Genomic DNA, 25,489 nt, shown 5'->3' with positions numbered 1-25,489 from the left:
TGACGTTCATCGCTGTCTTTACCCGGGAAAATCACCCCCTGGCCTGGTTTTAATGTCTGAAAAGCTCCAGTATTTGTATTTAATCATGAAATGCTGCTAGGAAGTGGATTTTACCCCATTTTTGTGCATTCATTTATTGATTATTTTTTATGTGTCGCAGCTGTAGCTGCAGTAGAGGTTTTATAGCCATAACATAGTTTTTGAGGGTTGGATTGATGCGTTGAAGGCGCTACCAGAAAATGCACCGCCCGCCACTGAGTTTCACTGAGCCGATGTGTGAGTGTATAAGAGTTTGTATGTACATGAGTTGTGGGTCTTAGCAAGTTCCCCAACAAAAAACAATAAAAGTCTGGGAAATTTTGAGCTTTTCTTTAGCCTAATAATTAATAGGGCATTAAGTATGACTAAATAGTAATTCACAGTTTGTATTTAGGGAATTTGAGCAACGATTTAAATGGTAATTATCACTTACCTGCCGGGCGACCAAAAGACCGGCGACCAAAAGATCGGCGAACAAAAGACCGGCGACCAATCGACCGTGTACCGATGACAATATACGTATATCTTCGAATTCATATGATACTCCACTTCGCGGCTTTTAGATTTGTGGCTTCAGTACATTGCGGATTTTATATTAAGTATTTTTTAAAAGTTTCTGAATAGAAATATGTTCATTAATATGTGCTGTCCCTTATTAAATAAATCAACCTCAAACTCAAAAAAGTCAATATTCACGCTGAAATCTCAACCAAAAGACGGGAGATGAAAAATGGCAGAAGTCAGGTTCCCGCTTCTTCTTTGGTGCTGTTGTTGTTGTTGTTAGGTCACCCAGGCGCCTGAGGATTACCCTCAGCAGCGCTAGAGCTGTCACTGGAACGCGGATTAGTTCATCCAGGGGGTAGCCGGAGGTGTGGGGCAGTGCGAATATCTCCGGCTAGATGAAAAACGTAGGGCGCCACGTTCCTGGGTGGCAGCTCTGGGTGGTTTTGTTGGATTCGCAGGCCGCGACGGGCGGCCTCTCGGGAGACACCTCGTGAAGGTTCCAACTGTTGTCTCCCCCTTTGGTGCTGAATTGGGTGGCACTCTGCTCCAAAGAAGGATTTCACCGCAGAAGAAGAATGACGCGCCGAGGAAGAAGCATTTTACTGCAGAAGAATGACACGCAAAAGAAGAAGAATTTCACAGCAGAAGAAAGACGCGACGAATATTATAAAAGGCCGAGTAGTACGAGATCTTGCCTTCTCCTGTGTTGTTGCGAGTGAATTTCGCATTGAGCACATTATCACTTGGATAAAGACAACGCCGATACTTTTCCAGCTTTGTTTTGATTTTGAATCATCGTTTAAAATGCCTCCTGTGGAAGAATCATTCCAAGCCAACGCCGCCTCCCCGTTGCAGAGCGGGGACTTAGGGTGAAAAGCGGAGGCCCAGTGAGGGGCCGGTTGGGCGGCGCGTGCCGGCAGCGAGCGAGGTCTGCCCCGCCACCCGGCCCCGGCCGGAACAGGCAGCGACACGATACGTAGAGAAAGAGTTCCAATAACATAACTGAAGATAATGGTTATCTTCCGTGTTTTTTTCCCTTCCTGGACATTCCATTTCGGAGGGAGGAATAAAATCATCGTTAGGATAGAGAAGCTTAGCTCCTCATGAAGACACTGAACCTCAGCCACGTTCCAGTGCCTTGAGTGAGTCTCCTCGGCCGGCAGACCGGGAGGTAGCATAACGCTTCGCAAGGAAGAGTTCCCTCACATAATTTAACAAATGGTTGGTTATCTTCCGGAGCAAGGGGTCTTTTTGGAAGAGGGGGCCTTCACGGACATTCTTTTTCAAAGATGAACTGAAAGTGCCGGGGATCACATGGATCGCCCGACGCTCATCATGGGTGGGGAAGCTGCTGGCTGGCTTCATGATAAAACTAGCCTTAATCTACAAGTTTGACCGTCCTTATGCTATAAAAAAACAAAGCCTTGCTGCCTATCTACTGGATGAGCAACCGGAAAGCCTGGATCCCAAACGCAACGCTGTACGTCGCTGAGAGGGGCCTTCCCTTCATGGTCTGGGCGGTGCAGGGGGACTTGGACTAAAACTTCCATAAACCTGTTTTTGAGGGTTTATATCAAGCGGAGAGGAACAATTTTCACTGAGTACAGTATTTTAAGTATTTAATTTTTTTTAAAGATAGATTATATTTAGATATTAGGGCGGTGGTTAGCGCATCGCCCTCACAGCTCAGAGGTCCTGGATTAAAATCTAGGTCAGTCCACCTGTGTGGAGTTTGCCTGTGTGGGTTTCCTCCGGGTACTCCAGTTTCCTCCCACATTCCAAAAAACATGCATGGTAGGATGATTGGACACTCTAAATTTCCCCTAGGTATGGGTGTGAGTGTGCATGTTTGTCTGTCTCCTAGTGCGATCGGCTGGCGACCGATTCAGGGTGTCCCCCGCCACTGCCCCGGAATCAGATGGGATAAGATCCAGCACTCTCTGGGACCCTGATGAATGAACATACAATGAATGAACGAACTAACGAATGAATGAATGAATGAATGAATGAATGAATTTAGATATTAATACATTTGTCTTTTTGTATGTTTATAACTGTAATATTTAACATATACACTTTAAGTTTAGTGTAAGGTTAGATTAAATTTATTTTTGAGTGTGTCTGCATCATAATCCAACTTCATTTACATTTTTTTATGTTATGTTACGAGCGTGTTGCCATGCAACCCCCCTCTCCTCCCCTCTCTCTCTGTCCGTCTCTCTCCCCTCTGCGAAATCCATCTAATTTTAATAATATTAAACACATTTTAGTACGTATACGCCATTCGCATTGACTAACGGGAAAAAAACACTGAAAAATGCAACGCTCCGCCCAGTGCTCGTAGAGACATTACACGAGGGAGTTGCGACCAGAGAGACATTACACAAGTTAGTTGCGGGGAGAGAAACAGTGCCCATGATGTTCTTATGAGCAGACTCTCGCGTCCGTTGTTTGCTCATATATCAAAATAAATAAAAATCTCAAGATAAATATTTGCCCGAAATTTTACTCGCATCTGAAATAGCTCATATGTCAGGGCACTCGTATGTCGAGGTACCACTGTATACATATATATGTATTTTTTTTATCATTATTTTTTCGAGATGACGCCGTCTGGCGGCAGCCGGTGGCAGTCGCTCTGTCCGCTCTTATTCGTTTTTTTGTGTTTTACAGCCTTTCTATCTTTTATAAAAAATTACATTTTAATATTTCTTAATACATTCCCTTTTACATTAATTTGTACTTTATACTTATCACTTTAAAGTTTTTACAACTTTCTTTGTTCTATTAACTTGGTTTCTTTCTGCTAGTTCTTTTGGGAACCATTCAGCCATGCCTCCGCTGTCATACACATGGGATCAGCTGTGAAGAATACGCAGCAGAAAGAGCAACACCTCAAAATAAATGCCGCTGGAAATCCGGAGCTGGACAAAAGTGCCGGTAGAAGAAGCGACGCTTCAGACCAATCATTCCATCTATTATTATGGGGAAATTGAGATCCCTCCCAATGTTCCCTCTAATTTTTTGTTTGTCTGGGCAGAAAGACAACCTCCCTGAGCACACTGAGTACCAGTGTGAGCAACATCATCATTGCTCGCTATGGGCACACACCAGTATCACACCTGCCATAAGCAGGCGCATGTCTACTACACATAAATGATTTAGTAATAATAAAATGTAATGATTAATATCTATGAATGGGCGGCCCGGCGGATGAGTGGTTAGCGCGTCGGCCTCACAGCTCTGGGGTCCGGGGTTCAGATCCAGGTCGGTCCACCTGTGTTGAATTTGCATATTCTCCCTGGGCCTGCGTGGGTTTTCTCTGAGTACTCCGTTTTCCTCCCACATCCCCAAAAGATGCATTGTAGGCTGATTGTACACTCTAAAATTGCCCCTAGGTATGGATCTGAGTGTGCATGGCTGTCCGTCTCCTTGTGCCCTGCGATCGGCTGGCCACCGATACAGGGTGTCCCCCGCCCCTGGCCCAAAGTCAGCAGGGATAGGCTCCCCGCCCAAAGTCAGCAGGGATAGGCTCCAGCACCCCCCACAAGTGATAAATTGGATAAAGCGGTTCAGAAAATGAATGAAAACATATCTATGAATAAAACATCTTCATAAATGCCATTAGAATATGCACAAATCCGAATTAAACTTTACCTTATTTTACACATCTGTCCTTCTCACTTCTCATTCTCGTTCAAATGACTTTTCTGCTGAACGTGTCACTTGAGATAGTCAATTTTCCATTTATATGCAATATTTTTCCATGATTTTGCTTTGATTTATTTAATAAGGGATAGCACATATTAATGACAAATTTATATTTATGTTAATGAACATATATATATATATATATATATATATATATATATATATATATATATATATATATATATATATATATATATATAAGATTGTAGCCGAGGGCTAATTTCCATTTATAGTCCATTGTGTAGGTTGAAGACAAACAATCACACATACTAGACACACAGACACGCACGCACGCATATAGCCACACACACAGTAGATTTAGACAGTTCTCACCCGGTTTCACCGCTTAATAGAAGGGCTGTAAAACACGAAAAACATAAGAGTGGACAGAGCTACTGCCACTGGCTGCCGCGTAAACGGCGCCATCATGGGGAAAGGGGTAAAAAAACAAAAAAAGTTTGGATTTTATTTACTGCGCGCCATATGATTGCTGCTGCGCGAAGAAGACGAGAGTCGTGCGCAATTGCGCACGCACACATCTTAGAGGGAACATTGATCCCTCCCCGATAAGATGGAAGAGCTGTCGGCACTTACCAGGCCGGAAACGGAGTATCAGGAGTGTGTACTCTATTGCTGTATATTCTTCAGCTCCAGACTACTGATGGGCTGTGCGGATAAGCTTGGAAGAGTGATTCTGTTACGGTCGGGGACGGAGGACCCCAAACCGGGCTTGTCACGACTGGCTTTACCTGAGAAACCTGAAAGGTGGGGTGGCTGCGGAGGGGAGTTGGGAGCTTGAGGTCCATGGCGCATGGGTTTATCATACTTTCAATTTAGTAGGGGCTGTCAAGTTCTCTCTACTTTCTTCAAATTTTGCCCCAAACTTGAAAAGGGGCCCCGATCTTATCAACGCAGGAACAACTCAAATCCTTCCAGTTTACAATTTTATTGAAGTTTATGGTGATAGGAAGTGGTTAGGTTGAAAACCTTAAAGAAGGGGGAAAGAAGGAAGCATGTGACATCATTCCAGTTTCACGTTACTATGGTGATCAAAGTGTTGCTCTTGAGTTTACTAGTAACATCTTGAATTTACTACAGAAAAGCAGGAGAGCGTTGAAATGATAGAGTGGAAATGCATGGGTACATTAACTGATTGAGTAAATCAAACACAAATATTCACTTTACAGAGATAGGTCATAAGAGTAATCCAAGTTAAGGGAAAATACAAAGAATGCAACTTAAGGTTGTGAGAAGCAAATTAAGCATCAATCAGCTGGCATCTAGGTGGTACTTATTTTATCCTACCAGTTGCGTGTGATCGGGTCTGAAGGGTATTCCTTGCTCCTTTCTCGCCTGTCTACTTTCAAGGCTTGAATCTGAATTTTTATATCCTGGCTCATGCCCTACGATCTCAGGCAGGAAATGAGGTGAGGTGACTTTGATTTGGGTTTTCTTTTCTGCCCCCTGTTGGCCTGGAGGAGGGGCAGACATATCTTCTCCAAAGTTGACTTGACAGGGCCGATGAAGCGGGTGGACAGCTTCCAGGACTCGGTCCTAAGAAGGAGGTCTCGGGTGGACAGCCAAACCTTTTGACCGATGACGTAGGCAGGTGTGGGGGCATGACGGCCAATGGCCTGTCTTTGGGCACGGGTGGAAGAGTGTTGAAGCGAAGCCCACGTTTTTTTCCCCAGATATGGCCACATCTTGTCTAGTGTGCCTGGACGGAGGGCACAGCAATATCTGCCACCGGGGATGGAAATAAGGGGGTTGACAGCCAAGGGAACACTCAATTGGGGACGGGTTGGAGGAAGAGTTAGGGTGGGAATTGTGAGCATACTCAATCCAGGGCAGCTGGTCGCTCCAGGTGGTTGGGTCAGCATGGGTGGTGCAGCGAATTGCCTTTTCCAACTGCTGATTGGTGCGTTCACACAAACCAATATTCTGAGGATGATAACCCAAGGAGAGGCTCGCTGTGATTTTAAGGGCTGAATAGGAAGCAGACCAGATGTGAGAGGTGAATTGTGGACCCTGGTCAGAGACGATGTCAGCAGGGATTCCATGCAGACAGAAAACATGCTGCGTAAGGTCGTCTCCTGGGGCTGAAGGTAGTTTGCGGAGGGCGATGTGCAGCTTTGGAAAACCTGTCCACTATGGTTAGGATGACAGTGTTACCCCGGGATTTAGAAAGGCATATGACAAAGTCGATTGCAATGTGAGACCAGAGATGACTAGGAATCCGGAGTGGACGGAGTAGACCAGAACTCGGCTTGGTGGAGAACTTGTTGTGGGTGCAAACGTGGCAGGCAGACATGAAGGATCGCGTATCCTCTCTTATTGTTGGCCACCAAAAGCGTTGGCGCAACACCGCCAGTGTGCGGGCAACTCCTGGGTGGCAGGTCAGGAGGAAGGTGTGGGCCCATTCAAGCACTTTGGAACAGATTGGAGTCGGAACATAAAGGTCATTCTGCGTACCTTGTCGTGGGTCTGGCTCAGAATATTGGGCACTCAGTACCTCGGTATCCAGGCCAGTCCTCATACTCGCCACAATGCAGGAGGGAGGTAGAATAGTTGGGGGCTCCTCCTCCGAGTTTGTGGGTTGCAAAACGCGGGATAACTCATCAGGTTTACCATTCCTAGAACCTGGGACATGTCGCCATTCCTCTAGGGCCATCTTCACCGCGAGCAGTTCCCGGTCCCCAATGCCGTAGTTGCGTTCTTTTGGAGAGAGCCTATAGAAAAAGAAAGTGCAGGGGTGCAACTTTCCATCCGTCTGTTTGCGCTGGGAGAGGACAGCGCCGACCCCTACCTCCGCGGCGTCAACCTCCACCTGAAACTGGAAATTTGGGTTCGGGTGGAGGAGGATGGGAGCAGAGGTAAAACGACACTTTAGATCAACAAATATGTTTGCGCTGCGTCCAACCAACGGAACGAGAGTTTTGTGGATATGAGTGCTGTGAGGGGGGCGGCGACCCGGCTATAGTCCCTGATAAAACGCGTATAGAAATTTGCGAACCCCAAAAAGCGTTGTAACTCTCTCCTCTCCTTGGGCCTAGGCCACTGAGTGATGGCTGCCACTTTTATGGGGTCCATCCGCACCTCCCCGTCGGCCACCACGTACCCCAGAAAGGTGGTCTGCTGGACATGAATATCACATTTTTCAGCCTTGACGTATAGGCGGGTTTCCAGGAGGTGTTGCAACACCTGGCGCACGTGCTGCTCATGCTCTTCAAGGCTACGTGAAAAAATCAAGATATCGTCCAGATAGACGAATACAAACTGATTCAGCATATCTCGGAGGACGTCATTTATCAGGGACTGTAACACCACCGGTGCATTGCAGAGGCCAAAAGGCATCACTAGGTATTCGAAATGGCCCAGGGGGGTAGTGAAGGCCGTCTTCCATTCGTCCCCCTCGCGAATACGGACAAGATGGTAGGCATTCCCGAGGTCTAACTTAGTAAAAATGCAGAAACCATGAAGCGGGGTAAAGGCTGAGTCGATGAGAGGTAAGGGGTACCTGTTCTTGACTGTAATCTCATTCAGGCCTCGTTAGTCGATGTAGGGGCGGAGCGAACCGTCCTTCTTCTCCATAAAGAAGAAGGCAGCCCCGACAGGGGAGGAGGATGGGCAGATGTGTCCTGCTGCTAGTGCGTCAGAGATGTATTTCTCCAGTGCCTCCCGCCCAGGCCTGGAGATGTTGGGAAGAGGAGCGCCAGGCAAAAGGTTAATGGCAGAGTCATACGGGCGATGCGGAGGAAGTGCCATAGCATGGTCCTTCCGATATCCAACTATATCACAATATTTTGCCAAGACCCCACAATCACAATATGCTGCAAGCATAACTATATCATAGCAAAAACCCATTTCTGCCCTCATGTTTGCTTCAGCACCCCCAAGGCCAATTATTGTAATATTCTCCACGGAAGGGGTCCCCCAAAAATTTTAGTCGCTTGTGCGGTCCGCGCGCATACTATACTGTATTATAATGTCTAACACCGTCAAATCAGCCGCACCAAAACAGAGCGCTTCCCCCGCAATCGACGCATTATTTGGCAAGTTTAGAGTATGACAAAAACGCAGTTTTGGCAACCCCGCTAAACATTTAATTTGCCGTTTTGTATTTCTGTTAACCAAAATATTCCCGCTAGCAGACGGGAACGAAACCAGGATAAGCCACAATAAGCCATTTCATTCCAGTACGTTGACAGTACATTTAGTTACTATTGACAAAGTATGCCTAGCACTTGGAAATAACCATTTTTATTGCTGTTTTACAACTTTCAGCATCACACAAAAAATTCCAATTGAATTCATTCACAAAGAATGTGATCTCTGGTTTAAAATTAGCTCAACATCCTCATGTTCAAAATCCTCATTCAAATCATTTTGAGCAGGCCTGCCTTGTTTTAGAGACCTTTTTGTCCAGGCAATCACGCGATATATGCCCCAATTCTCCACAAACCCAGCACATAGCATTTTTGAAAACCCGATTTCTGTTTAACCTCATTTGTTTTTTCCAACCCCTTGGTAACATTTCTATTCTGTCCCCGTCAGCCGAGGTGGCCGCGCTATCTCTTATTTTTTCACACAACGGACCCGTTTTATCACCCTTCTTTCTGTGGAACAAGCCGCCTCGCTTGTATCTCCCTTCACATATTATATATAGATTACTTCTATGCTTAGTGCGTATTTTATCCTGCAGGTTTTAATATTTCATGCATATTTAAGCTGGCCAGCAAACCCATATTTGTTTATCCATAAATTTAGGTGTTTAACCCTTGTAGCGCTTTGATTTGCAACAAATTACATCTTTACACGGCAGACACTGTTTCGGATCGTCGTCGCTAGCCGCTTTGATATTTGAGCTGCCCATTTTGAAGGGAGCTCGCGTGCACTCAGTTATCAGTTAGCAAATTTCTTTTCCGCGGAACGACACACGTAACACACGCAACACAAATGTATACCCTAGCGCAGGGGTCGGGAACCTTTTTGACGAAGAGAGCCATAAACAATTCATATTTTCTAATGTTATTCCTTGAGAGCCATACTCCGAATTTTAAAGTCAAAATACATGTAAATGGGTGCCTATGTTTTTAGTGATTTCACCACTTTTAAAGTAGAAAAAAACTACTTTTGACATTCTTGTGCAGTTGCTAGTAAATGAGTGTGCATTCCAGAAGAATCTAATGCAAAAAATGAAGATTAAAGCAGCTCTAGATGTAGTATATGGTTTCCATGTTTTAGCTCACAGGTTAGCGGAGAGCCAGATGCACCCATCAAAAGAGCCACATGTGGCTCCCGAGCCATAGGTTCCCTACCCCTGCCCTAGCGTGATATACTGTCAGAGCTATATTTGTACCTTCCGTACAGGACACCCCGAACTGCCCCAAGTTCCTAATGTATAACCTAGCGTGAAATATTGTCAGAGCTATATTTGTACCTTTCCGGACCGTGGCACAGGACACCCCGAACTGCCCCAAGTTTTATAGACTCATGCTCTGTCTCTTTACCTGGCAGCGACTAGTATACCCAGGGTTTTAAAATCGCCATCCCCATGACGCGAGCCTTACTTCTCAAAATAAGGCCATCGCGTGTGATGCCCTTCGCGCATTTGGAACCCGTCAACAATATGCAGCCATCACACGCGGACTCAGCAGAAATGTCGATAGATGCTCACCCAGAGGATAGTCGTCAACCGATCAGAATCCAGGCGCTGCTGAGAAATAATCCAGCCTGGAAAAGGGATTCTCGCCGTGCACGGTCACTCCAGATATTGAACTGCAGCGTCTGGATTCCTTATCGGTGTGTTGACCCCGGCTACTCGAAGGACCAAATGTTGGAATAATGATTAAAACCTTTTGAATCATTATTAGTAATATTTAATTAAAATAGGAAAACATCTTTCAACATAACTGCTTACAACTTGCAAGGAAAATCGCTCCCAACGTGACTTCGTTCGCAAGAGCATTCTGACGGGCGGCATACTCTTCGGTCCATTTAGCGGCACATAACCAAAACATTCAAAGGTAATCTGCTTTAAACAATTGCATAAGCAAAAACAACTGTCTCAACTGTTTTGAACAATTGTATAAGCTTAACCGAATAACATCATGAAGGTTATAAAAACAACTGTCTGGGAACAAAACAAGAGGTCGGAGATCAGAAGAGGCAAGCAAGGAGGCGAGAGGGTACTTAACAGTAAACTGATTAAGACGATTCAGCGGGGTGGTCATGTTCTCGGTGGCTTTAAATACTCCTCGCTGGCTGATGTCATTAGAGGCTGGGCATGTGATTGGATGGCAGGCACAACCAGCTACCATTCTGGTCTGGGGCCTGACAGATTCTGCAGATTTTCAACCCCGGTCTCAGTCTGCAGAAGTTCCCCACCTTGTGGAAGACTTCCTGTGTGTGGTTCCAATTTGATCTAACTCTAAAATGTATTTTTCTTGTGTCTGTATCTGTATTTGCTACTGCAACCAAGATGGATCCGCTCAAGTTGCAGCCGGCAGCGGTAGCTCCGTCCGCTCTTGCTCGTTTTGTGTTTTTGATGCTTTTCTATCTTTTTTAATTGCATTTTAATATTTCTTAATTCTTTCCCATATACTTTCCATTGTACTTTGTGCTTTTTGCTTTGTTGTTTTGCGAACTTTGCGACTCGACCCCCAGTCGCATGGCTTGGTCTGTACTTGCTAATGTCTTGCTACTGCAACCAAGGAAATTTGAAATTAAATAAAGTTCCAATCCAATCCAATTCCTCCTTCCAAAATTGAATCCGAGGAAAAGGCATGGCATCCGTCTCGTTAGTTTTATTTGGCATGCCATTCTTCTTCTTCAGCCAGCCTTGAGTGCCACCCATTTCAGCGCCGAAAAAGCACTGCTTTGATTTCCGCCATTTTTAATCGCCATTTTTCACCGGCATTTTTCATCTCCTGTCTTCCACTTATGAGTTTCAGCGTGAATTTTGACATTACACAGGACGTTTAAGAGGCATTTTCAAAGCCGATTCAAAATCCATGCATTGCTGGAAGAGGTCTTCCTGTGCACAATGCAAAATGTATGTAATGTAATCCGAAGAAAAGGCACGATGCTTTTTGTATTTTCGATACATCATTCTTCTTCTATGGTGAGATTTCACTTCTTCTGTGCTGAATGCCGTTTTCCCCACCATTTTTCATCTCCTGTCTTCTTTCTGCTTGCAAGTTTCAGCGTGGACATTTTATGATTTTTTTTATACTTAAGATAAAAAAATGCGGTGTACTGAAGTTGCGAAGTGGTGAAGGATCACAGTATATTCATGTACTTGTTTTATCTACGTGGCAAATAAGGGTGAGAAATTGTTTTTGCAAAAACATTAAATATTATTAAACATTTATTAAAATGGGTTACAATCTCCAATTTTTTTTGCAAATCAAATACATGCATTATATGGTGGCATATAGCTATCATGATATAAAATATATCATCGATAAATTATAATAGAATATATTCCCATATCGCACCCAACTAGCCTGGAATATCCTCACGTTGGCTATTTTGGTAGTCAGCATGCAAATCAAAGTATAATTCCAACTTCCCTACTCCCTGCTGTATCAGTGCTGCAGAGGACCCCGTGCTGGTCGAACAACGGCGGGGTTTCCGCACCACAAAGGCTAAGGTTAGCAGTTAGCTTTGATAACACATCTCATTTTGGTTGCCGCTGTGTGAGTTCCGGCAGGCTCGGAGGCTTGTGAATGATTCATGATGACACGCATTGCTCACCTTGACCGACTCGGAATGACAGCTCCTCTGCAGGGAAGCGTGGGAGATTTGCCAATGTGGGTTAGATTTCCACAAACACTGCGGTGGGTTTTGCTTTTGCGCTGACAGAAAGACGTTCGATGAAGCCATCCGCCACGCAAGGCTCATTCAGCCTCGAGCAGGGTTGAGAAAGACAAAACATTGGTAGAAAGCCACATTAATTAAACTTATGCGTAATGGTGTAGTTGGATCGTATAGCTGCTTTGAAGTGGGGTGTACCCTGGACATGACGAGCCTCATCTGTTCATTTGAATTTTTTTAATAAAAAGCAGATGGCTCGCTCCAGGTTAGGCTGTGTTTTTGGGATAGTGCATTGAAAGTATTCTAGTTCCAAATACAGTGCTCCTCAGTTGTTTATTACTTCATCACTTCGCGGCTTCACTACATAGCAGAATTTTTTCTGAAGAAAAAATGTTCATAAATATGCCAAAATCCACGCTGAAACTCACAAGCTAAAGCCACTTCCCTGTCTTCTGCTTGCCACTAAGAAAATGGCGGAAGACAGAGAACTGTTTCTCAATTCAGCACCGAGAAAAAAGATGGCGGGCAGCGGGTGGTGGCCGTCATTTTGATCCGAAAATAGTGTGAGGGTGGATTTTTATCAGAAATGCGAGATCGTGCGACCTTACGCTTGCGTGCGCTTATTTGAAAATAGAACTTGCTCGGTGAATTGGACGGCAGAGAGCATTGGCGAAGGGGGATTTTTTTCAGAAATGTGAGCTCCGGGCGACGTTACGGCAAACACTGTGGTCCTAAACCGAAAATCGGACTCGCTCAACAGACTGCGAGCCTCGTGGTAGCGGAGCTGACGGTGGAATGTCTCAGAAATGTTTTTAAGTGCAAGCGCTGGGCGACGTTATGGCGGACGCCATCGGCCTTGTCCAAAAATAGAACAGTTTATCCGGCGAGGATGGCAGGTGTTGAGATTTCATTGAAATTGGGCATAGAGCTGACGTCGTTGCACTTATCCGAAAATAAAGCTCCTGGGACGGCTAATTGGCGGTTGGACTGCGCAAAGGAGCAAGTGGAAGTTTAATTTCATGGCCGGTCGACCGGTGATCAAGCGGCGAGCGAGGTCTGCCCCGCGACCCGGCCCTGGCAGGAAAAGGCAGCGACAAGTTCTTTGGAAGAGAATGCCTTCCCGGACATTCTTATTCAAAAATGAACCGAAAGTGTGTAGGTATTCTGCTGGCTGGCTTCATAGTAAAGCCAGCCTTAATCATTCATTCATTTATTTTCTTAACCCCTTCATCCTCATTAGGGTCGCAGTGGGTGCTGGAGCCTATCCCAGCACGGAGGCCCGGGTAGAACATGCAAACATCACACAGGTGGACCGAACTGGATTTGAACCCAGGACCCCAGACTTGTGATGCCGACACACTAACCACTCAGCCGCCGAGCCGCCTCAGGAAGTCAAAAAATCAAATCAAATCAACAACAACCAGACATGGCCACAAGATGACAAAATTAACATAATACAATTATCTGATTTGTTTATAACATACAATAGTGTTTTTGTTACTTGACATATTTCGATCCTACGCTAAGTTAGGCAAGTACAGTAATCCCTTGAATATCGCAGATAATGTACACTAGACAGGCCCAGAAGAAGACAATATGAACTTAATACAACTAAGAAAAAAACCTTGCTGGCTGTATACTGGATAAGAAACCAAAAAGCCTGAATCTCAAAAGCCTTCGTAAACTGTTTCATTCCGAACGCAAAGCTGAAAGGGGCTCCTCTTGAAAGATTTGGACTCAAACTCCCATTAACCTATTTTTGGATTTATATCAAGCGGAAAAGAACTTTTTTCAATTTTCACTGTGAGTACAGTACTTAAAGTACTTACAATTATTGTTTATACATACCGCATTTACTCGCATATAAGCCGCACCCTTAACATTGCCTTAAATTTTTTGAATTTTACAATTTCTCGCATATAAGCCGCCCCCTGATTCACAATTTTCACATCCATATTCATGGTTTTAATAGTGAGAATAAATGTCTTACTTTGAAGGGAAAATCTTAAGACAAATCATCGCAGGTGGTATTTTTGAGACACTGTATGAATCAAAAGCACATTATTAAGGTCAATATCATACATTAATATCCCTGTCTTTGTAAGTGCAAAATATCAAATCATTCAACTAAAAAAAATAAATAAGTCTATCTTGATGAGAACCTGATGCTTTTTAATGAATTACATTTTTTTTACCAGAAGTTTAAGATGTTGTAAAGGCCAAATTGCTTCTAATGTCGAAATAGTATCTTGATTTTTTTTTCGATGGTTCATATTACTGCAATAGTTGTCACTTTCGAACAAGAAATAAAAAGAAAAAAAAACAAGGCAGAATTTTTGTTCATTTTATAATCACAAATGTAGAATTTCCTTTCAAAACGGAAGTAACGTAAGCACAACTAGGAAGTGTGTCCGTACCGTTTCACCAAGTCTCTGGTTGCAATAATAGCATGGGATACACATTATGCACATAATACGAGACTCATTTTGATATATGAGCAGACAGCGGACGCGAGAGGCTGCTCATAAGAACATCATGGGCACTGTCTCTCTCCCCGCACCTCCCTCGTGCAATTCTCTACGAGCACTGTGCGGAGCATTGCATTTTTTCATTTTCTTTTTCCCATTAGTCAGTGCGAATGGCATATATACTACTTCTCGTTGGCAAGTGGTCATGCGTTATCCTATTGTGAGGACATTTGTGTACATCGTTTTGGGAATATTTTGAATGGAATACAAAATCAAACAACACTCGATATTGTCTGAAAGTCAGTGTGGAGGTGGGGCAAATAGAGCCATTCCGGGAGAAGAAAGGTATCAAAATGTCGTGCTCCACGTCGCAGTGACCGTTCTTCTCCACGAAGCGCTGCCGCTTTCACTTGACCACGTGTGTGCCATTGTTCACTGCCCGAACCTCGCATCTAAGACACTCCAACTCCAAGGAATAAAAAAATGAACCAGCATTATGATGGATTTACGCCGTAGATACGTTGGCAAGACAATAAGACGTCAACACACTGCATTGGGCCACTCAGAAGGAGACTGAAGACAACATTGATAGATGACGGAGGCGTTGAATTTTACAATTGTCTTGACAGTGTCAAGACAACAACAACAGCAATATTTGTACAAGAAAAATGCCCTTCGAATTTGACGAAGAGGACTTGGACTAAAGCTCCAATAACCTGTTTTTTTTAATGATTTAAATCAAGCGGAGTGGAACTATTTTTAGAACTTACAGAACTTAAAGTATTTACATTTTTTAATTTATAGATTATATTTAGATATTAATTCATGATAGTGTTTTCATATGCCTGTAACGGTGATATTTAATAAATACACTTCTTGATAATTGTACTTGGCTACTTGTATTTTCGTATAGGCGCGAAAACACAATAATAGGGGTGATTCTACCTCGCAGTTTTTCGATTATCGCGGTCATGTCTGGTTTACAATATGCGCGTTATTCGAGGGACTACTGTATTCTGTTTGGTGTCCACTCAGATTCCGATTGAAGGGTGTCGTAGAAAAGCAGTGGTGAATAATGTCATTGATTAGGGATTTTCCTCATGTTTTTTTTTTTCATTTTGTTTGGTTTTTTTTGGCCACAGCCAGGAAGTCATCATCGGCATCCAAGCTGGAGACATTTGAAATACCTTTGCCCCATTTCTTTAGATCCTGCCAGTTTTGGCGGAGGTGTTACTGCCAGGCTTTCTATCTTTTGTATTTCGCAGCATATGAGCAAGGATTTGTCTCCTCTTTTTAGGGTTTATTACCAGAATCTCTGGATTACTTACTGTTTTGATACTTTCCTCAGACTTTACTTGGAGCATCAAAAACTCAAAGGATATGGACTTCAACCTAGCCAACCTGGACCATTTAACGCATATTGTAGAGTTATATCATTTATGAAAAGTTGTAACAATCTGAGTTCTGAAAATAAACTTGATAATTCCTTGGAAAGATTTTCCCAGACGAAATTCCATAATGATATTTTAAGAAAAAAGTCCTGATTTCTCATTTGAGAATTTTCATTGGATGAGGCCTCATTGAGGTCAAATCGAACATACGCATTTTCAACTGAAAAATAAATTTTAAATCTCTAATCTTTCAATTTTTGGGTAGGGCTTCGTGTTTTAATTTGAAATTGGCACTAAAGTCATGACTAGATGGCAACTAATTTTTGAAACATCGTCTCTCTTTCTAGTTGCCGGCTGCAGGCCAGCTGACATTTACTGCCTCTTCTTTTGTGTGTGTGTGTCTGTCTGTGAACTGAAGGGTAAAGTCAGAGGTAAACATGATTAAATCTAACAAACCGCCCTGACCTTTCAGCTGCGTCCCCGTTTGGGAAGTGGAACTCAAAAGCGTTGAGGTTTTTATTTTGAAAGAGAGAATGTTCATGACAACATGATTTTTTTTGTGCATGGATCCCTAAGAACGTCTAGTAGTCTGGAAACCTTGTTCCACTCATGCACTGAATTGTTCTACTAGCAGGGAGAACGGACATACTAGTACATGGGCCCCAGATGGGATATTGAGTGATTTATGAATAAATGTTAAAAACCTATTTCTGGCGTCTCGGCGGCTGAGTGCTTAGCGCGTCAGTTTCACAGCTCTGGGGTACTGGGTTCAAATCCAGGTCGGTAGGCTGATTGGACACTCTAAATGCCCCTAGGTATGGGTGTGAGTGTGCATTGTTGTTTGTCTCCTTGTGCCCTGCGATTGGCTGGCCACCGATTCAGGGTGTCTCCCGCCTCTGGCCTGGATTCAGCTGGGATAGGCTCCAGCACCCCCCGCAACCCTAATGAGGATAAAGCGGTTCAGAAAAGGAATGAATGAATGAACCTATTTCTCATAGCTGCACTTGTGTGGCGTGAGGGGAAATTATGCACTAGCAAGTCAATGTTGAATTCTATAAGTACTATTTGGGACGTATTGGATTGGATTGGATAACTTTATTCATCCCGTATTCGGGAAATTTCATTGTCACAGTAGCAAGAGGGTGAGAATGCAGATACAGGAAAGGAATTTTAGACATAAATAGATAGGTAATAAGTAAGTTAATAAATAAATACATGAATAAATAGATAAATAAATATAAATAAATAAATAAATAAATAAACGTGTTGCTGAAATATATATATGTATATATACATATACGCATACATACATATACATACCAGTGGCGGTCGGTGCATTTTCTGGTAGCGCCTTCAACGTATCAATCCAACCCTCAAAAACTATTTTATGGCTCTAAAACCTCTACTGCAGCTACAGCTGCGACACATACAAAACAATCAATAAATCAATGCACAAAAATGGGGTAAAATCCACTTCCTAGCAGCATTTCATGATTAAATACAAATACTGGAGCTTTTCAGACATTAAAACCAGGCCAGGGGGGCGATTTTCCCGGAAAAAAACAGTGATGAACGTCAATGGCGTACGGGCAAACATTGCCTGAAAATGGGGTAAAATCCAGCCGAAAACAGCATTTATTGATTAAATACAAATACTGGAGCTTTTAAGACATCAGAACTGGGCCCGGAATATCATTTCCCCGGTAAAAAGACAGCGATGAACGTCGATACGTCCATATGTGTCCATACGTTAAACGGCAAAAAAAAATGCACTAAAATGAGGTAAAATCCACTTCCTAGCAGCATTTATTGATTGAATACAAATACTGGAGCTTTTGAGACATTACAACCAGGCCAGGGGGGTGATTTTTCCCGGGAAAAAACAGCGATGGACGTCAATGGCGAAATGCCAAAAATTTAACTGGGGTAAAATCCACTTCCTAGCAGCATTTTGTGATTAAATAAAAACACTGGAGCTTAAATACAAACACTAGAGCTTTTCAGATATTAGAACCGGGCTGCCTCACTATGGCTTTGGCCCGCCTACTAGCCAATCATAGTTGGTGAAAGCAATGACGTAACAGCGGAATGACAAATTACAAGTCCGTAACTTACACTTATTTAGGTCTTTTGCCGATTAAACCTAGCTTATGGAGAAGCACCATCAATTTCATCACACGCAGTTTCTGCGGGTGATGACAAGTAGGCTTTTTTTGTGTTGTGGTAATGACGACATGGCCTATGTCCGATTATTATTATATTATTATTATTATTATTATCCCACCCAGCAAAATGCCAATGGCTGCGAAAAAGTATTGTGGGGTTGCCAACTCGAAATCTGATTGGTTAAAAGCAACAGTCTTGTTTAATGCAGCAGAGCCCGCAAAACTGATTGTGAAGGCTTTGAGGCAGATTTCTGATCCTGGCAACAAATAATGGCTGAAATGTGATTGGTTAAATGCTTCAATATGAAAACACACATCTGGAAGTAGTGCAACCAGGGGGAAAATTAATGAAAGGAAGCTAACAGACCATTTGGAATAATAAGTATTGATGGACAAAATATAATATGATTCAGATATTTCTTAGGCCAGCAGAGAAGACCTTGAAGGCCCTGACGGCCCGCCACTGATACATACACATATATAAATATACATATACATACGTACTTACACATACATGTATACATACGGTAGGTCTCAGCCATTTGTTTTGTTAAAGAGCCTGACAGATGATGGGAGGAAGGATTTGCGGGAGCGCTCCTTCCTGCAATGAGGGTGCAGCAGTCTATTGCTGAAAGAGCTTTGGAGGGACTCGACAGACTCATGCAGGGGGTGGGAGGTGCTGTCCATGATGGACATCATCCTTGTCAGCATCTTCCGCTCTCCCACTTCCTCCACAGAGTTCAAAGGACAGCCCAGAACAGAGCTGGCCCTCCTTACTAGCATATTCAGCCTGTTTCTGTCCCTCTTCCACACCAATGCCTGGACAATTGGTGTGGAAGATGCCCTGTTGAATAGTTGAGAAGGACTTCTCGAAGTTGTAAAAAGAAAAGATAAGACAAGTTATGACCGTATAGTGAACGGCGGGTGTAATTGTACATTATGTTTTGGGTTCTAATGTGTTGCTAATGTATAATAATTATATATATATATATATATATATATATATATATATATATATATATATATATATATATATATATATATATATATATATATATATATATATTGAGAAGCAACAACGAATCACTGTTCTGATTATTTCTCCCTGTGTTTCAAGATAAAAAGCAGGGTGGAACACGTACCTTGACCCCAGCACGGTAGACTTCATATCAGTAAAGTTGGATTGAGGAAGCAACAACGAATCACTATTGTGATTATTTCTCCTTGTGTTTCAAGCATAAATACAGAGTGCAAGATTTAATTTGAGAAGAAAAGTTTCTGAATGTGGATACCTGACTACAAAACACAATGTCGGACACAACAGGTGAGTTAAAGAATACCATGTCAATAAGATGCATCTGGTTGTGTTTTAATTTTGGAGTGTATGGCTCTTTCTACAGACAAAAACAAAACAAAACAAAAAGAGAAAAGAGACTCTTATTTGCTTGCTCTTTGTTTTTCTTGGTGGATGTTGTTACCAAATCAAAACAAATTCTATCACGAAAACAGTGTTTCTACATTTCAACAGCAAAAAAGAACTGTTATTGACTGAAGAAGCAAAGGTCATTTTTTTTGTAGTGAACCGGGGCAACTGTAAAAGCAGACTGGCCTTATAGAACTTTGTTTCTATTATCGTTACACACAAAGCATTTCTGTTTTTCAGAGACATATTTGATAATCATGAAAAAATATATATACAAAAAAACCCAACACATTTGTTAATAATGATATAGGTCTCAAATACATTAAAGTATTACCAAGCTCATTTTACAGCAGTTCAAATTCAGGTTGTTTACAAAAAAAGCAATATGTAACTGAAATACAATTTGGTGAAGTCGAATTACAGTTCTGATCTTAAATATTTCTAGTATAGCATTTTGTCAAAACTTCCTGATTTCTACAATCATACGTCTAGCTACATTCCAACGATCCTAAAAACCGGTCCATGATACAATGGACAAAATGAAACTTTAGTAAGCACTTTTCTTTTGCTTTGCAGATTCTTCACTGTTGCCTGAAATACGAGTGGTGATCATTGGTGCTGAAAGGGATGGAAAAAGCTCTGTTGCCAACACCATTCTGACTAAAGAGCGATTCGAGTGTGGCAGGACTCGAACAGCTCAAAGCGAAGCTCGACATGAGATCGTGGAGGGACGGAAGCTGGTGGTTGTTGACGTACCAGGATGGAAGAACTCTCCCTCTCTCAGGGAAATCCCAGAAAGGGACAAGGATCAATTTAAGATGAATCCCTCCAAGTGTCCGCCCGGTCCGCATGCTTTCCTTCTTGGCATAGCCGTCGATTCAAGGTTTTCGTCCGAGAAAAAAAATACCCTGCAAGAATATATGAAGTTGCTAGGGGATCGAGTTTGGCAACACTCCATTGTGCTCTTCACCTTTGGGGACTATCTGGGCCCAAAGACCATTGAGCAATACATTGAGAGTCAAGGTGAAGCACTCAAATGGGTAATAGAAAAGTGTCACAACAGGTACCACGTGATCAACAACGAAGACAGGAGCAACATAACGCAGGTCACGTCGCTGATAGACAAGATTGATGAGATGGTGAGGGCCAATGATGATCCCGTCTACAGTCTGGACAACCATATCTTCTCAGCCATTAAGAAGAAGCAAGAAAAAATAGCAAAGAGGGCTGTTGAAAGACACAGGCAAGCCTTGGAAATAAGAGAGCAAATCAAAGCCAGAATTTCAGGTAAGTAGGAAAAAACTGTTTATTCGTAGTTTTTGTTGAAGGTGATTGCAATTTATTCGGCAAATTGTATCATTATTATTATAATTACCATATTTTCTCGCATATATGTCGTGTTTGTCACTAAAAAAAATGATGACTGAATCGACGGTACGGCTTATATGCGAGCAAATTAGACTTGACATGCACGAAACTGCAAGGTGACAATGACGAAATGCAATAAGGCAAGACAATGTCGAAACGGTCATTTATTTCAAAATGGATAAAAGATAAACATATAAGACAAAATTTATTTTGACATCTACGAATGAAATTCAAGAAATAAAACATATTTTGCATAAAATGGGAAAAAACTCACTTACTGGGGCCTGCCATTGCTCGCTCAGGGCGCCGCCATCTTACCTAGGGATGACAAACTAGACCGCTACGAACACACTTCCTGGTTGTACTGCTCACTTGACTTCCTTTTTGAATTTGTCTACATGCAGGCAACCCCGTTCCGGAATGCGCAATCCAGCAGACGATTTTTTCGATTGATACGTTATCTTAGAAATAACACCTGCGATTATTTTTCTTAAGATTTTCCCTTCAAAGTAACACGTTTGTTCTCCCTCCATGAATATGGAGGGGGAAATTGTGAATCGGGGGACGTCTTATACAAGAGAAATTGTAAAATTCAACGATTTTAAGGCAATTTTAAGGATACAAGCTTATACACGGAGGCGGCTAATATGCGAGAAATTATGGTACTTATATTCTTGTGATAAGTGATTCCGAATACTAACACTTGAATGAATTTGACAGTCATTTAAAGAAACTCATTCAATAGCATGTTCATGAAGTACCACGGTTGTCTTCGTCCTGTCCCAACTCAACAAAAACAATCTCTTCTTTTTTCTAATTATATTAGAAAACCAACCCATCAATACACTTCAGATGGTTCTCCTTGGCAGCAGATTTGTTGGAAAAACCTCCGTAGGCAAAACCATTCTAGGTATCAAAGACTATGAAAACGAAGAACCGACAACATTATCCTACATCCTCCATGGCACAGCGGACAATACAGAGATTACAATAGTGGACACACCAGGCTGGAGGAAAGGCTTCCCTGCATCCGACACGCCCCAAACGATTAAAGACGAGGTCTTGCTCAGTTTATTTAAGTGCCAGACGGAGCCCCACGTCTTCTTACTGGTCATTGACGCAGATGCCTCATTCAACTACAGTCATCTGGATGCAGCCATCACTCATGTGGAGTTGCTAGGGGGCAGCATATGGAAACACACGATGGTGGTGTTCACCCGAGGAGACTGGCTGGGGTCACGCAGTATTGAAGAATACATTGAAGGCGAGGGGAGGCCACTGCAATCTCTAGTGGAGCGATGCGGTAACAGGTATCACGTCATGGACAACATGAACGCAAATGATAGCAGTCATGTTATAGAGCTACTGGAGAAAATCAAGCTAACTCTGGCGGGGAACAATTTCCAACCGTTTACACCCAATATGAAGATGCTAGATAAGCTGATGGAGAGAGAAGAGAATGTGAAAAAAGCTGCTTTGCTGAGAAACCAAAAGGGTCACAGAGTGCAGAAAGGTAATGCATTACTCTTCAACACGGTCTAAAAACAATGGTCTTGTTGTGTAAGTTTTACATTTGTATTCTTATTTTCCTTTGCCAGGTTCTGCCAAAAAGTTGAACGAGGTTCGAATTTTGATACTCGGCGAAAAAATGTCAGGGAAGACAACCGCAGCAAATTGCATCCTTCAGCACAAAGTGTTCCCCACTCAACTGTATGGCGGATGTTTGGCTTGTCAGGCACAGGTTGCCGGCAGGAGGGTCACAGTGGTCGACACCCCGGGCTGGCACACAGAGGCCGAATGCACCCGGGAAAAGGACAAGGACATCGTCCAAGGTCTGACTCTGAGCACTCTGGGGTTCCACGCTATTCTGTTCGTGATTTCCTTGGACATGAAATTTAACGAGGTCAATAAGAAAATGCTGGTAGACCACGTGGAGCTCTTTGGAGACAATGTATGGGATCACACAATGGTCCTGTTCAGCAACGTGGACACCTTGGCCGACAGATCCCTCGAAGAATTCATCGAGAGGGAACCCGAATCGCTTCATTCGTTGATTGACATGTGCGGAAACAGATACCACTGCCTGGATGTCACGGACAAAGACAATGTAAGCCAGCACACGCAGTTATTTGAGAAAATAGAGGAGGTGTCAGCAAAAAACCAGGGTCGCCTCTTCCACCCCGACATCAATGACATCCACCAGAGGGTTGAGGAAAAATTCCACAAGAGGAAAATCCAAGAAACGATGCAACATATAATCAGGAGCCGAGAGCTGGAGCTGCATAGGATGTTCAAGCAGAAGCTCGTCGACCTGCAACGGGACATCAAGGAGATTGTTCCACTGTCATTGGGTCGGTATACCCATAAATTCCATTATTGATCATTTGAGTATTCCAATATTTTCACCTTTGTTCTTCATTCAAGGTCCAAAGGGAAAAGGCAAGAAGAAATGTATCCTGACTGATATTGAAGAGCAGATTAGTCAGATCGACACCATAATTTTGCAATCATCGAAGCAAGAGCGGAGAAGCATGGATTTCTTGCCCCCCACCTGTGTGTAAACTATGATTATTTCATTCCATTTGGTATCATTCAAGCTTTCAAATTTTGTTCTGCCCTTTGTTTGGCTTAATTAAATACAAGTTCATGAACTTGTTCGGATTTTGGCCAAACATGAACCGAACATGGTTAGAATAATAGTTCTTATTGGAACAATGCAGTACAACCCAACAATATGAAGAGATAACATTCCGAAATCTTTTTAAGTAGTATCAAATAATATTAAACCGACTGATGTATTGGTTAAAAGCCTGGTTTATAGACTACAAGCCTACTCTAATATATTGTGTACAACAATAAGTATTTTAAGGGTACTAGCTCACGGAAGCGCAGTATTTTCTTAAGAGAACAATGCAACAAATTAATGTTAATAATGGTGAACTTGATTCAAAAGTCTAAATTATGAACAAGTTGAGTTTGAAATTAATTACTTCTTCATTTAGAAAATTAACCTTTCCAAAACAGAATTTAGGCCCATTAATACACACCCATTTCTCATGTGAAATCTTCCTTGCTGTCTTTTCTTTCTTTCCATACAATACATACATCCTATCAAACAAATTCTAATATATTATGTTGCTTTTTCATTTGCAGTGAGTGGATCTACCCAATCCATGGATAAAATTCTGCACTGGCTATCGATGAATCCAACAAGTTCAAACTCAGCCTCTAAGCTATATCAGTCACAGTCATCGGGCTACAGCTCTCAGTTTCACTTTGGCGAATGAAGGGCCTACATTTCATCAACAGTGGACTAAAAATATTATACAAATTCAAAAATTAGGATAAGCCAAATACCTTTGCTAGCAAACCGATAGCCCCACTTTTCCATTTATGTCCATTATGAAAAAAGATATCGCATTTGTTAGGGTTATTAGTCTTACATAATTAGATATTTGCTTGCAATGAAGAATGCTTTGCTTTACTCAGTTAGACCAAACAACAGGAAGGTCGAATCATCTTAGACTGCTGGAATGCGGAGAAGAACCTTCGGCTCAACATGACCTTCATTTGTTTCGAGGGCTAAAACTTCTATTGACTTCTCACGCCTGTTTTCGCCTTGAGAGCTGAGATGTCCATTGTAACTTGGGTCCTTGAAGCTAATAAACAGGAAAAAGATGCGTGTAACGCCAGAATGAACCTGGACGAAGGCGGGGCGGTTCGATTCTCTCTTGCAAGAAAACCACAGATGATTGTCCCGTCTCTTTTATTTGTGCGTGCATTTGGGAATGCTTATTGGTGAACGTAACAGTTAAGTTTTATTTTTTGATGTGGCCTGTTTGATTTGTGTAATTTTTTTAAATTTGAGTTTTTCTTAAATTGAATAGTATTGAAACTTCAAAATGCAATTTTCTGATTTGCTTCATGCTTTTTATTGATCCTCTTGAGTAGAATATGATAATTTAAACTAGACAAGAAATGTTTGAGTATTTTTATGCATGTGCTGTAAAATATAAGTTAAAAAAAAGTACATTCAGGAGGACATGAGCACAGATATTCTTTTATAAAACTCGGGTATTTTTTTTCAAGGAAGAGCCTTTATAGTTATATAATAAATTGGCTTTTAAGTAGATAAATTCAATAAGTAATTTTTTTTAGTTAAAAATATTTAAAAAAGAACACTGGTAGATAGAACCCGTTTTTTAATCGTTAAAATAAACCATGCTTTATTCTTTTCTTAAGTGAAACTGAATTAAACTTTTATTCCCCCCAAAAAAACTGTTACACAACTTGGCCACACCTGCAGACATTCTTAACACTCCTTAATCATCACAAAATCATAAGCACTTTGATTGCAGAGCACTGCTGTTGTTTTCAGACTCATAACTGCTATGGATGTTTCATTTTAGAAGAAAAGTTTCTGAACGTGGATAACTGACTACAAAACACAATGTCGGACATGACAGGTAAGTTAAAGAATACCATGTCAATAAGATGCATCTGGTTGTCTTTTAATTTTGGAGTGTACTGCTCTGTCTGCAGACAAAAAACAAACAAAAAAACTGAAAAGAAACTGTTATTTGCTTGCTCTTTGATTTTCTT

The 25,489-nt window shown here is 42.2% G+C and overlaps 1 protein-coding gene and 1 long non-coding RNA gene across 3 annotated transcripts; one reads left to right on the top strand and one right to left on the bottom strand.

The window, feature by feature from the left end:
* Window positions 1–5,184: 5,184 nt before the first annotated feature.
* LOC144067893 (uncharacterized) lies at window positions 5,185–12,299 on the bottom strand. Of its 2 annotated transcripts, none has more exons than XR_013298059.1 (3): window positions 12,013–12,299; window positions 7,772–7,942; window positions 5,185–7,087 (listed from the first exon to the last, which is right to left on the bottom strand). It is a non-coding gene; the product is annotated as an uncharacterized LOC144067893 (long non-coding RNA). The 2 variants fall into 2 exon arrangements; XR_013298060.1 differs by lacking the exon at window positions 12,013–12,299 and adding an exon at window positions 11,778–11,949.
* On the top strand, window positions 11,877–24,634 carry LOC144067888 (GTPase IMAP family member 8-like). The gene is made up of 7 exons (XM_077591946.1): window positions 11,877–11,908; window positions 19,214–19,420; window positions 20,096–20,806; window positions 21,714–22,400; window positions 22,486–23,238; window positions 23,312–23,440; window positions 24,041–24,634. The coding sequence occupies exons 2-7, from the start codon at window positions 19,405–19,407 to the stop codon at window positions 24,172–24,174; spliced, it is 2,430 nt and encodes an 809-aa protein (XP_077448072.1). The 5' UTR covers window positions 11,877–11,908; window positions 19,214–19,404; the 3' UTR covers window positions 24,175–24,634.
* Window positions 24,635–25,489: the final 855 nt, after the last annotated feature.

Source organism: Stigmatopora argus, chromosome 22 (assembly GCF_051989625.1).
Source record: "Stigmatopora argus isolate UIUO_Sarg chromosome 22, RoL_Sarg_1.0, whole genome shotgun sequence".
Classification (NCBI taxonomy): domain Eukaryota; kingdom Metazoa; phylum Chordata; class Actinopteri; order Syngnathiformes; family Syngnathidae; genus Stigmatopora; species Stigmatopora argus.
Note: the sequence above shows the minus strand (reverse complement) of the source record. Positions and strands in the feature narration are given on the sequence as shown.